The 13,013-nt window shown below is 32.6% G+C and overlaps 2 protein-coding genes and 1 non-coding gene across 5 annotated transcripts; 2 read left to right on the forward strand and 1 right to left on the reverse strand.

Annotated features, from left to right (window-relative positions):
* The first annotated feature begins 973 nt into the window (after nt 1-973).
* LOC131955660 (nuclear transcription factor Y subunit beta) lies at nt 974-6,915 on the forward strand. Of its 3 annotated transcripts, none has more exons than XM_059319854.1 (9): nt 974-1,063; nt 2,730-2,824; nt 2,996-3,063; nt 3,377-3,442; nt 3,627-3,694; nt 4,048-4,177; nt 4,455-4,530; nt 5,091-5,167; nt 5,308-6,915. In XM_059319854.1, the coding sequence occupies exons 2-9, from the start codon at nt 2,740-2,742 to the stop codon at nt 5,332-5,334; spliced, it is 597 nt and encodes a 198-aa protein (XP_059175837.1). In that variant the 5' UTR covers nt 974-1,063; nt 2,730-2,739; the 3' UTR covers nt 5,335-6,915. The 3 variants fall into 3 exon arrangements, with proteins under 3 accessions (XP_059175837.1, XP_059175839.1, XP_059175838.1); XM_059319856.1 differs by having other exon boundaries at nt 1,060-1,124; XM_059319855.1 differs by lacking the exon at nt 974-1,063 and adding an exon at nt 1,161-1,307.
* A 96-nt stretch (nt 6,916-7,011) lies between these two features.
* Nucleotides 7,012-10,317, reverse strand: LOC131955661 (uncharacterized). Its single transcript, XM_059319857.1, has 2 exons — nt 10,168-10,317; nt 7,012-8,569 (listed from the first exon to the last, which is right to left on the reverse strand). The coding sequence occupies exons 1-2, from the start codon at nt 10,175-10,177 to the stop codon at nt 8,196-8,198; spliced, it is 384 nt and encodes a 127-aa protein (XP_059175840.1). The 5' UTR covers nt 10,178-10,317; the 3' UTR covers nt 7,012-8,195.
* A 260-nt stretch (nt 10,318-10,577) lies between these two features.
* On the forward strand, nt 10,578-10,659 carry Trnas-gcu (transfer RNA serine (anticodon GCU)). The gene has a single exon. It is a non-coding gene; the product is annotated as a tRNA-Ser (tRNA).
* The last annotated feature ends 2,354 nt before the right edge of the window (nt 10,660-13,013 follow it).

Genomic DNA, 13,013 nt, shown 5'->3' on the forward strand with positions numbered 1-13,013 from the left:
TTCGGATCATTGTTTTGAACATATCACCACTTTGCTTTAAACTATTAATAATAAATTGAAAGTTTATAATCTTATAATGCATTGTGTCTATATGAACTTTCGCAGAAGTTATCGGATATGGGGGGGGGGGGGCGGGGGTAGTGCGATGGGGTAGTTAGGAATTATGCCACTAATTAAAATAAAATTAATATATTTACTAACGTAAACTAGTATTATTATAATGAATATTTTTTTGTGTATATAAACATAAAGTTGCTACCACCTGCAAAGTTTGGTTTGGACCTGAATTCAAAATGTTGAGTAATAGCAGCGTTTAAAATAATTTTCTTTTTATATATTGTAAAGAGACATAAATTTTAAAACTTTTTATTTTTAAAACTATTTTTATTAACATTGATATTTTATATACAAAATAGCCCGTTTAGAATACCAAAAAAGTTATTGTATGCGTGTCTTAGAGTTAGAGACTTACGATAGTCACTATCTATGCCTTTGTTGGTGACGTAATTTAAGTTTAGCAAATAAAATTAGGCCTACTATAAATATAATCTAGATTCTACTTTCTTTGATAAAAATTATTTTTCATGGACTTAAGAATAATCAATACCAAAAAAAATAATATGAAAAATAAGACGTGGAAGATATTTTAAATTTTGCTCTAAATGCAATGGTCACTTAGGCCTAGTATCTTGTGATCTGTAATTCAAGAACAGTTGATATATTTTGTAGGTCAACTTGCACTTCTGTTTATATTATTTACTCCTACGATTTAATCATATAATCACAAAAATATAGAGAACATTTTGTTGTATAGCTAAAAAATGTAATATATAAATAAAGTATTGCATCTATATTTCTTTAAACTTTTATTTATTATACAAATTATCGCTTATAGTTTCCTCTGAAAACACAAATCTATAATAAACTGTATAAACTTTATAATAAAGTTCAATTGAGGTAAGAGCGATGTAGATGACATTCTTCGCTGAATGGCTGGAGTTGCTGCAATTTCACTGGCTCTTGATTGACCAACCAATTTCACCAAATCTACTCAATCAACGAGGTTTGTTGTTATTAACCATGTAGCCAATGGATTACACGTGCGGACTCTACGGTCTATTATAGTAAATCGGAATATGTAAACGTTTCATGTTTAAAATTTTGTCGTAATGCCCGAACACCCATGCAGAAACGCAAACGCCGAGGAACCGCCATCGCGACCTACAAAAAAATTAAACTACTGAACAAAGCCCCCAACAATGGCTGACTCACTGCCCAGTCCACTCACCGATTAATAAAATTTGTGTGTACGTTGACTCGGTTGATGAGACGAGATAAATATAAATAATTTAAAAGCCAAATTAAATTATGATTATGAAATCATTAAAAATATTATAATCTATTCATTTTATATTACTAATCACTACCTGAATATACTAATAATATAGATCTAGACACTAGTGTAGTGAAGTAATTATACTAGATTTAACTAGATTCTAGTGATCTAGTAAAATAAAAATTATAAAGATACACAATTCACAAACACTAGATTTCACTAGAATAAGACTTAAGATTAATAAGAATCTACATTCAACAATAACATTAATTAAATTTACCTAATATTTTTAATAGGCCTTATAAATTACAATGATACAATTATTATTAGGCCTATGTATCATACATTAGTTTTAGTTACACACATAATGTAGAGAATCTTTTCTAGGGTAAGAGTCTTACTATTAACTATTATAATTCTTTACTTTAATAGTTTGCAGCCAGTGTTTATCCCAAGCATCTCTTCGGGGTTGGGGATGTTCTGACCTGGATTCGAAGGGATGACTCGAAATACCATCAGAAAAGATAATTTTAACAGTGTCCGTCGTCATTTCCCCCCCCCCCCCCCCCCCTTCCCCCGGAAATTTTAGTCAGTCCCACAAAAACTTCACAAGCCCCCCCCCCCCCCCAGAAAAAAGTCTGGAAGTCTGTGGTGCAGCCTATTTATAATTTATAGGCATTCAATGTTAATTTACAATGAAAGGAGGAAAAGTGTTAAGTGTTAACTTTTAAGCCATTAATTTATGTTTCCTGCATTACTGTTTTAATAGCTCCTCTATTTACCTTACCAGCCGAATTGAATTGTTCACGCTAGGTTAAGGTCTAGCACCACCACCAAATGAGAATTGCAACCCTTAAACTCCAGTCCACTCAGGGGTTAGTAGAGGGGACAAACCACTGAAATGCGAACTGTTGTGGGTTTGTTTAGTTGAGAAGTAGGATTAGACTTTTATTTCTTTCCAAATAAGTAACGTCTTTTGCCAAGTCCTTCCGGAACCCAATAGAAGTGTAAGATAGTTTTCCCTATTCATCCCTCTGTCTCATGTTTGTCAGACCTCTGAAAATTTTAACAGCTTATTTTCATAACTCCTCAACATTTTAATCTAGATTGGCTGATTATTACCTTTTGATGTTTTGTTTTTCCATTTATTCTAGAGTTTTTAGCTCTCATTTGCATTAGACCATAACTGCCTCTATTGAATGGTACTTAATTAATATTGAACAACATCATATTTTTCTTTAACACTATAAACGATTAACGTACAAATGAAAATCTTTCTACTTCCAACATTCAGTAATTATAAAACAATATCAGGGAAATAATTTTCCAATGTAATTTCATTATTCCATTATATCTATCTCTATAAATTTTTATTTTCATAAAATAAATTCAGATTCATTTCAATGATGAATGATACACATGATGGCACTGAAGATGGACACATTGATGGGGCCTTATTAGCACAGGGTGCCTATGATGTTGATGGAGGTAAGCATCTTATGCTGTGCTCTGTTACGATTAAATTTAGTATTCAATTTCATTAGTCCTTTTTTTTTTATAATCTTAGCCAATGAGATTAAGTTTTTAAAAATGTTATTTAATAATTTTGACCAGGTTAAAGTTAAATGTATTTTTTAACTAAACTTTGATTTAAAATAGAAAATGGTGGTCTGGGATCACCTGATATGGAAGATGAGAAACCTGCAGATGAACCTCTCAGAGAACAGGTAAGAAGATTCTACAGCTAAAAATGTGTTGTTTCCATGTGCAATGTCTAAATAATAAGTTAGATTCTTGATCTAAAGCTGGATTTATAATTTTAACTGGCATATTTGGGATGTACATTATAACCTAAGTAAAGTATGAGTATGTAAGTCTATTCAGGCTGCATCAAGAACAATTTTAAAATTGCTTTTAATTTTAGTCTAATAATGTTTATGTTATAAGCAATTTAAAAAATATAGGCCTAAATATATATATAGAGAGAGACATATATATGTGTGGGTGTATGTAATGTTTTTCTGCTCTTCAAATTTTTAGGATAGATTTTTGCCTATTGCTAATGTGGCAAGAATAATGAAAAAGGCTGTGCCCTCTTCAGGAAAGGTGAATGTTTTTCAATTACCTTGTTAAATCCTGTTGGCTCTGTTATAATTTGTAATGCTTATTTCTTTAACTTCAGAGTAAACGTAATTGTGTAATTACACAATTGTAACATTTCAATTCTAAAGCTTCTATTACTTTATTTAGGTTCAAGTTTTATTCAAAATACTTCTTTTTTCAAAAACAGATTGCCAAAGATGCAAAGGAATGTGTACAGGAGTGTGTATCAGAGTTTATCAGTTTCATCACAAGCGAGTATCCTTTTCTACAATGGTTCTAAATTAGTGGATTGATGTGCAACTGTAATGTTATCATTTGCAAACTACTTAACGATGTGTTATAGTTAAAAATCTCTGTATTTAACTAACTTCGGGAAAAAGTTTATTTATATAAAGTTTGGAAATATATATTGTCGGCCTGTATTAAAATTTAACACAAATAATCAGCCAGTTTTTAATTATGCGAAATGAATGTATAACTCTGTAACACAAAAATTGGTGACAAAGGTGTTTAACAATGTGTTTTGTAATAGGTTAACAATGTGTTTATGTAATAGGATATTTTTCAGCTTTAAATGCAAACAGTTCTGTTCCTTAATGTTTGCTAAGAGCTAGTGAGAGATGTCACCAAGAAAAGAGAAAGACAATAAACGGGGAGGATATTTTATTTGCCATGTCTACATTAGGTTTTGACAACTATGTGGAGCCACTCAAGCTGTACCTGCAAAAATATAGAGAGGTAAATTATGTATGTCTTATGCAGTGGTTCTTAACTTGGGTTGGATTGAACCCCAGGGGTTCGGTGAATTGATAGAACTAGGGTTCTGTGAATTGGCATATGAAGCTGATGGGGTTTGCTACCTCTAAAAAGGTTAAGAACCACTGTATCCATTTTACATAGTGCCATGTGTCTCCTCTAATACCTTAAATATTATGAGAGGTGGGTTAGTTTTGGCCACGTAATCCCTGGAAAATATTTCATTTTCCCGTTATTCAATTATTGTTTTATTTTCCAGTGTTCTAAAGGAGAAAAGAATATGGGATCCCTTCAAGGCCCAGATACTAATGATGAATTGTCAGAGGATATGTTAAGTGAGTGTGTGACTAGAAATATAAGCTTAATATGTTTACCAACCTGAACCACTTAATAAACTAAGGATAGGAAAAATGAAGAAATATTTCTGTTGACTCTAATTGTAAAAACTAAATAGAAAAAATGCACTGTCCCATCAGTGCCACATACCCACACCGTCTCATCAGTGCAGCACAAACACACTGTCCTGTGCAATATAAGTTGAATTATAATATTGGCAAACTAAATCACACAAAATCTTTAGTAAAAAATTCAGACATGCTATTATTTATCTCTTTTACTGTCATTGACTTTATAAAGTCATCACATAGTTTAGCTAAATGGAGCATAGTGCAAACATTTCTTAACCAGTGCTTGTAATTTATTCAGTTCATAAATTTAATTTAAAGTTTTTTAAAAATTCTATTAAAATACACTAGTATATGTCTGTACATTTAAACATTTACAGTACTAACAAATCCAGGCCTAGTTTGAAATTAACAAGGGTCAATGGTTACACCTAGAATAAGTAAACCTGAATTGGCTTATGTTTTGTGTACAATATTCAAAACTATTTCAGCACAAGTTGCAAGTGGCATGTTAACTGATCAGAATGGACAACAGAGCATCATTTACACAACAGCTTACCCAGGACAGGTAGTTTAATAAGCTATTCTAATGTTCTTTTCTTAGTGTTTCTCTTCTTAGTGTTTCTCTTTTAGAATGCTTTTATTTTAAGAATTGGCTGAATTGTTTTATTTCAACTTTAAATGAACATCAAATTTTGTCTATTTCAGCTACAACAGCAATTGAACTTTGGCTAAAAGATTCTGCACTACCACATTCATTTTTCTTGATTGTCATTTTTTTTCTTGTTAGACTAGCTTAAAACAATTGCTTTCGTTTTCTTGGCTTAGTTTAAAATTCACTTTAAAGCAAAATATTACTCAAAATTGCTACAATTTTTTTTTTCAATAATTTTTTATGGTAGATAGTGGGTGGTCAAAGTAGCTGTTGCACAGCATTCTTCTCCACATTTTCTGTTTTATTCAATTAAACATTTTATGTTGTATGCTACTTTTAAAATTTGTTTGTTACCTCAAAGTTCTGCTGTACAGTTTTTTTTTCATTGGTGTATAAGAAATGCAATGTTTTAACTTGTTATGTTGTATGCTGTTCAAGTTTTTGGTAACTAATTTTTATTAAGTTAAAATATGCTTGCATCTTTAGGTGAAAAATGTACAATTCAAAATTTAAATTATATCTTCATCACTTTCATAACTGAATTTCTGATGCAGTAGTAATATTTTGCTCCGAATTTTGAGATTTGATGGTTACATACATGGTTTTTTTGGTGTTTTTAAAATTACCACCATTATTATTAAATTTGTAACTGTGAGAGTGATAATATTTGCTCAGCATTTGTTATATTTTGATGTATTTGTGTTGTAAAAGTTTATCATGAGGTCATCTATGATTTGTTCCTTCAAGTTAAATATCAAAAGTGTTTAAAAAATTGTTTCATTAAATATTTTAAATATATCATTTTAAAAAGATCTCAGTTAATAGATTTCTTGATTTCATAAAACTTTTTTTAAGTACAGTTTTTATAATGTTTTTTGCTTAAGTTTGAATATAATTTGAATGAACTGTAAGGTAAGGATAAGTTAAAATGCTGATTGTGAAAATATTTATTTAAGTAGTTAACAGATAAAAATATGATGGAAATGCTCATTTTGTTCACATTTTCCCAGAAATAGCAGTTAAAAAACAATGTGTTTTCTTGTCAGCTGGAGTGTGGAAAAGCCTACCTATGTTGTATTATGCATATTGTTACTATTCAAACTGTATAATAAATCTCCATTGTTAACATTCTTTTTGTAAATAGCACGTTTCTTCACTCCCTTTTTTTAAAATTAGACTTGTAAATATGCATATACTTTGCATGAACATGTTATTAAAAATGCATTTTTAACTGCTGTTGTACATCTCAAACTACCATAAATTGTTTAGCTCAATGATTACCTTCCACAAATCTTTACTGCAGCACAGTGTATTATGATAATTTGGTGTCATTTTCTCCATAGTTATTGAAACTGATAATAGTTATTATGCTATTGATGCAATCTTTTGAAACTCATTGTTTTAAAACACATCTCCAACGACTGTAAATTCTTATCAGTCTGAAATTGAATTTTTATTAACCTTGTACATTAACAAATTTCTGCAGTAAAACAAATTAAATCATTAAACTTAAAAGTGTATATTTTTTAATTAAATTAATCAGTTTAAATGTTTTCCCATTGTCTGCCATTCCAAGTGTAAAAAACTAATACCATGCACTTTCTTACATACCTTTTGTTTCTTCTCATGTAAAAATAAAAAACTGTTTGGCATAGTTTCCTTGATAAATCTTCATATTAAAATATTTAATTCATGAGTAAGTTAACTTTTAGGTATGTGTTAAATAATATTATTCATAGTAACAGATTTCTTATTAAAAAAAAAAATTCATACTATTAAAATATACTTAAGTGAGAAAATTACATTAAAGCACCAGAGACAGATATAGTTTTGTCACCCCTTCTCTCCACCAGTTCATTTCATTCACTTGGGAAAAGGGGGTGTTTGCATTTTATTACCACGAAACTTTGGCAGTCATTTAAGTTTTATAATTGTTATTTATTAATTAATCAATATGCAATGGGTTTTTTTCTGAATGTAGAATTAAATTTTTTTAACATTTTGAATGCTGATTATCATTAATATCAAAATAATTTCATTGATTTCTTGACCAAACCTTAATTCAAACAATACACAGCTTTTATTCTCCAATACATCACAACTTTTTAATATAACATAGAACAGAATCACTTAATAGGACACCCCTATTACTACAAAATATTTACTGCCTGTGTAGATTTTATGTGCTAAACTGCAGTTATCTCACTATTGCATGGAAAACATGACTGCAGAATAAGTTTCTTAGAACGTTGTCTACTCTTTAATGGAGGCAAGCTCCCAATGAGTTTTTACTCTGTAATATGCATAATATTTGACTGGTTGTATAATTGCTTATATTTTTTTGCACATATTTATTTTTAAATGAGTCATACCTTAACAGTTTTTATTGAAGTTTTCTGGAGTTGGAGAATATTTTCATCATACCTACTGAAATTTCACAATATTTACTTATTTTCTGCAAACAACACAATAATGTTTTAAGCAATTTTGAGGTGGCATTTTTATTTTTCAAAACCCTTTATTTTTTTTAATAACAATGTAATATTAAGATAATAATTGAGACATGTACATGAAAGAATAAATTACAATGTCTACAAATGTTACAGTTCCATAATAAAAAACTTGAGGTCAATAAAATGTCTTTTTATTAAAAATAATGTCAAACTTGAATCTTATAACAATTCTTGAGGGATGTTTGACAGTTATTAGAAGTTAACATTATTTGCTTGTATATTCTAGTAAATTGCAATTTTGATAAAATAGATTACAACTGTTGAACGACTATTTCATAATTTTTTAAAACATAAACATATCCAGCAGTAATTTTTATACATTTTACAGTAATAACACTATTTACTATTCAATGATGTATAAAATAACATCTTCACTATTTAAAGTATTAACAATCATTTCCCACTTGCATACAATGACGTCCAACATATTAGCCGAATATTTCTTGAGTTAACTCCTGGCTATTTTGATGTCGCTCTTGTAAAATGTCGGCGATATCTGCCTTACCTATTTCTCTTAATGCTCTCTCTAGCTCTTTCACCCTCTGATTTGTCTTCGTGCATTTTGTCAGCTCCTTCCATAAAAACAGACATTTCTGCGTCACATCCATTTTATTCTGTTCTGAGCCTTCGTTGGTGAGTGGTGTATCTGTAATGTCTGCGATGCACTTGATGATGGTAGTTGTTGGAATGTTAAGGTACATGGCAAATTCCACGCCTTTTAAGCTTTCTTTACCAACTCCTCTTGCCAGCATAGCTAAGCTGGAATGTGACAGCACCTCTGGCTCCTTGCGTTGTTGTGTGGCTGTAACACAATCAAAATCTCTTAACTAAAGTGATATTGATAATTGTTAAGTAGAAACCAAAAAATAATTACTAAGCACAGAAAAATTGATTTACTAAGTGAAACGCTAATATCAACAGTTGTTCAACTATTATTTGTGCCGAAGAATAAAACCCCAATATAGCTGTCAACAAACTCTCAATTATGAGGGTAAATAGTACAACTTCTTACATTTCAAGATCCTATTTGGATGTGGTATTTGTTTAATAGATAGTTTTTGAAACTATTTTTTTATGTTTCAGCTTAATCCTCAGTTACTCTGAATGAGAACATCACTAGAGAACATGGCAAACAACAGCAGTTAACTAACTGGTAGATCTCAGAGGCTAAGTAACCAGGAGGAGTGTTAACTTGTAAAGGTCTTCATAGTTATGAAAGCTTTCTCAGTACTCTAGCACTAGCAGCCATGTATAGCCTTCATATCAGTAACCAAAGGATTAAGCAAAAGAGATATGAGGGGAATACTGTGGAGAAAGAATCAGTGGAACAGCATATCAAAGTCTGTGATTCCATGTTGGTTATTTGCTTTTAGCTGTAGACTTACAAGACCCTAATAGTAACTGATAGCATAGTCACTAAAATTAATGACCATAGGCCTACTCAAAAACAATTATTAGTTTTGTCCTGCAGTGGTTATAAATATAATCAACCTCAACTCTTATTTAATATAATTTTGGGTAGGCCTAATGGTTTTTTAATATAATAATCACAATTGTTTAGTCATTATAGAGACTAAGTGAATAGTGAATAGTTTTATAACAAAAATTAAGTGTATTAGTATTTAGGCTAATAAAAAAATTAATTAGCATAGCATGTAGATCTATGTCGTATGTAGCATAGCCATTATATATTTTATAAGCTTTAAAAAAAAATAATTAGTAACTAATTAGACTGATAAGCCCTAAGTTATTTATTTTCATATTTTTTATTTAGTAGGCCTATTATTTTAATAATTAGATCTTTATAGTTTAGAACTAGTTAGAGCAGGGGTTCCCAACCCCGTGCCCGCGGGCGCCATGGCGCCCGCCGAACGATTCGTATGTGCCCGCTTCTCACTATTCGACAGAGACAGATTTTTTTTCATAAACATTATTGAAAGGTTGAAGGGGATAGAAATCGAAAGTTTGAGGGGGGGGGGGGTGCAAATCGAAAAGATGAGGGGGGTGCAATCGAAAGTTTGGTGGGGTGCAAATCGAAAGTCCCCGGGTGACAGGAAGGGTCGCTACGCCTCTGGAAGGAGTTTGTCGATTTAAAATAGGTGGTGCCCGCCACCCTACCGGTATTTTAGAATGTGCTCTAGAGTAAAAAAAGGTTGGGAACCCCTGAGTTAGAGGTTAGTAAGGCCCATTTCGGCATGAGGCTGGCATTAGTATTAGCCGTGCCGTTGCAATGTTATTTCAATAAATTAAAAAGTGTTTTTAAAGTACCTAATCTATTAAGTAGTAAAAATGTAAAAGTAGGCCTATTAAAATTAATAGTTTAATAGTATTAATAATTAATTATTAATTGGCATACGCATCTCGATTTTTTAAAGTTACAAACTAGAAAAGAAGTGCTACCTGTTGTCATCGTTATGAAATGATAATTCTGTTTTTGATATTGAATTTACAGTTCAATGTAAATATTAAATTAGTAAATAGGAAGTTTGTTTATTTTCATCTAAAGAGTGCGAAACTTCGTAGCAACGCGTTCTTAACAACACTAGACCGGAATAGGAAATCTTGCATGATTCTATCAAGAAATTCATACTAGATTCTATCATCATTGTATGCACGCCGTTGCAGACATTTTATCTTAACACAGTGAAGATAGAAGGCCAAAAGCAGTTTATTTTTCTTAAAACGCTAAAAACAAAATGAATGCAACAATTCGAATGCAATCATTAATTTGCTATCTCTGTATTATTTGGAGAAATATGTTTGAAGCAGTATTTGTAAATATATACTTACGACTTTACGGGATGCATTAAGACGAGGTGGCCGAGTGGTTAAGGCGATGGACTGCTAATCCATTGGGGTCTCCCCGCGTGGGTTCGAATCCCATCCTCGTCGAAACCTTTTTAACATTTTTTAGACGGTTTGCATTACATTGATATAGTGATGTTTTAAAAACAAATAGATAAGAATGTTTTCTAGTTGATCCAAAAAGTAGAGTAAATCTCATAAAACTACATTTTCTTTGGTCTATCTAAACAGTAAAAGAAATAAAAGTGCTGATCGCTTCAAAGATATTTTAATAAGTCAGCTAAAGACGTGGCATCAGATTACCCTCAGATTCCTTGACTAGGGAAGAAACTGAATTTTTTCCCTCGGATTCCTGGCCTATGGACAAGAAAGAAAGAATTGTTCTTATTGAACGGGTTATCTATGTGCATTTTATGGTCGGAAAGTCCCGTTGCTAAACTTAGAAATTTAACTAAAATTGGATAGTTTGTTTGTTTTTTTTGGGTTTTTTTTTTTTTTGTGGGGGGGGGGGGGGGGGGTGGAACGGAGAGATGCCTAGAAGAAACTGCTTTTTACGCTTTTTAGTACTAAGAACTAGTTATAAATATAAGGGTAATTCGATATGTACTTTCATAAAACAATTAGGGCATTATTTGTTTCTTTAATTCCCTGCATATTAATTAAGTCGATACCCCACACAAATAGAAACATCTATATATATAATTCTCTTCTTCGAGCCGTTAGAAAACAAGCTGCAAACGCTCTCCCTACCTCCCCACCCCTACATGGTTTTAGTGAGCTGTGTTCACTCTAAATCAGGGGTCTCCAAACTACGGCCCGCGGGCCGGATGCGGCCCGCGAGGTCGTCTCATCCGGCCCGCGGAGATCTTTTTGTCCACGGAATAAATGTTTGTTGGTGATGGCTGAGGATCTTTGCCCAGAAAAATCAAAGACATAAACTGGCCCCCGAACTGAATTTTTATAGTTAATGCGGCCCTCGGACTGAAAAGTTTGGAGACCCCTGCTCTAAATGTTTACAAGCAGAGCCAACGATTTTAAACGTAGGGGGGGGGGAGGGGGGGGGGGGGGAAGGAAGGGGGGGGGGGGTTATGGTCCTTAACGAGCTACTTATAGTGTTTTAAAGAAATATTTTCAGTGTCAGCGTTGGTACTGTCGAATTCACAAATTATGAATTATTGAAAATTAGAAACAACTAAATAGCGGCGTATGTTATGCCGCGGGCCGGCTCGTAGTAATTATTTTGCATTAAAAACCCGATCGGTCCAATGGCGTAGCTAGGGGAGAGCGGGTGGGGCGGCTGCCCCGGGGCCAACCCTAAGGGGGCGCCAGAAGGGGTAGAGAAATTAATTAAAAAGCTGAAGCATTGAAATATACACATTGAAACTTACGAAAATAAACGACTACAAGACTTAGCACTGATTCAACTGTTTTCTGTATCAATTTAGTGGCCCCCAACATATTACGTCACAGTCAAATGAGAACATTTTTTACACACAACTTTCTTTCCCAACACAACTACTCTACCCCAAATCACGCGTACTACATCCACTCACTAACATACAAAATACGCCTCATAAAAATTCCATATTATGATTTAGACTTGTAGTAGAGAGTGTTGAAGTATCAGTCCAACATTATAAATGGCAAGTCCATAAGTCTGTCCAACATTACATATCTCAAGTCCGTCTGTTTGTCCAACATTATAAATGGCAAGTCCATAAGTCTGTCCAACATTACATATCTCAAGTCCGTCTGTCTGTCCAACATTACATAAGGCCAGTCCATAAGTCTGTCCAACATTACATATGTCAAGTTCGTCTGTCTGTCCAACATTACATTATGTCAAGTCCGTCTGTCTGTCCAACATTACATATGGCAAGTCCATAAGTCTGTCCAACATTACATATGGCAAGTCCATAAGTCTGTCCAACATTACATATGGCAAGTCCATAAGTCTGTCCAACATTACATATGGCAGATCCGTCTGTCTGGCCAACAAAAAGTGTAGCAAGTCCATAAGTCTGTCCAACTTTACATATGGCAAGTCCATAAGTATGGCCAACATTACATATGTCAAGTCCATAAGTATGGCCAACATTACATATGGCAAGTACATAATTTTGTCCAACATTACATATGGCAAGTCCATAAGTCTGGCCAACATTACATGTGTCAAGTCCATAAGTCTGGCCAACATATCATGTGACAAGTCCGTCTATCTGGCCAACATTACGTGTGGCAAATTAATTACACACATACTTTTGTTCATAATTATTACAAAACATTACAAAAGCCAGCCCTCTCCTACACCAAAAATTCGAAAGATGATTATAATTCGAATTAATTAGTTATTTTTCTATTCTTTGCATGTCAGACTTCATCAAAAAAAAATCTAGACCCACATCTTCCCATTGGCCTAGAAATATGACAAAATGTTTTTT

The sequence above is a fragment of the Physella acuta genome, unplaced genomic scaffold, assembly GCF_028476545.2.
Source record: "Physella acuta isolate Inbredline_101_S28 unplaced genomic scaffold, ASM2847654v3 ptg001091l, whole genome shotgun sequence".
NCBI classification, from domain to species: domain Eukaryota; kingdom Metazoa; phylum Mollusca; class Gastropoda; family Physidae; genus Physella; species Physella acuta.

Bases quoted from the DNA above. Each gene is read 5' to 3' on its own strand.
- LOC131955660 (XM_059319854.1), top strand. From the start codon at position 2,740: ATGATGAATGATACACATGATGGCACTGAAGATGGACACATTGATGGG. The intron at 3,064-3,376 runs GTAAGAAGATTC...TCAAATTTTTAG, and splicing joins ATGAACCTCTCAGAGAACAG to GATAGATTTTTGCCTATTGC. The intron at 4,178-4,454 runs GTAAATTATGTA...TTTATTTTCCAG, and splicing joins ACCTGCAAAAATATAGAGAG to TGTTCTAAAGGAGAAAAGAA.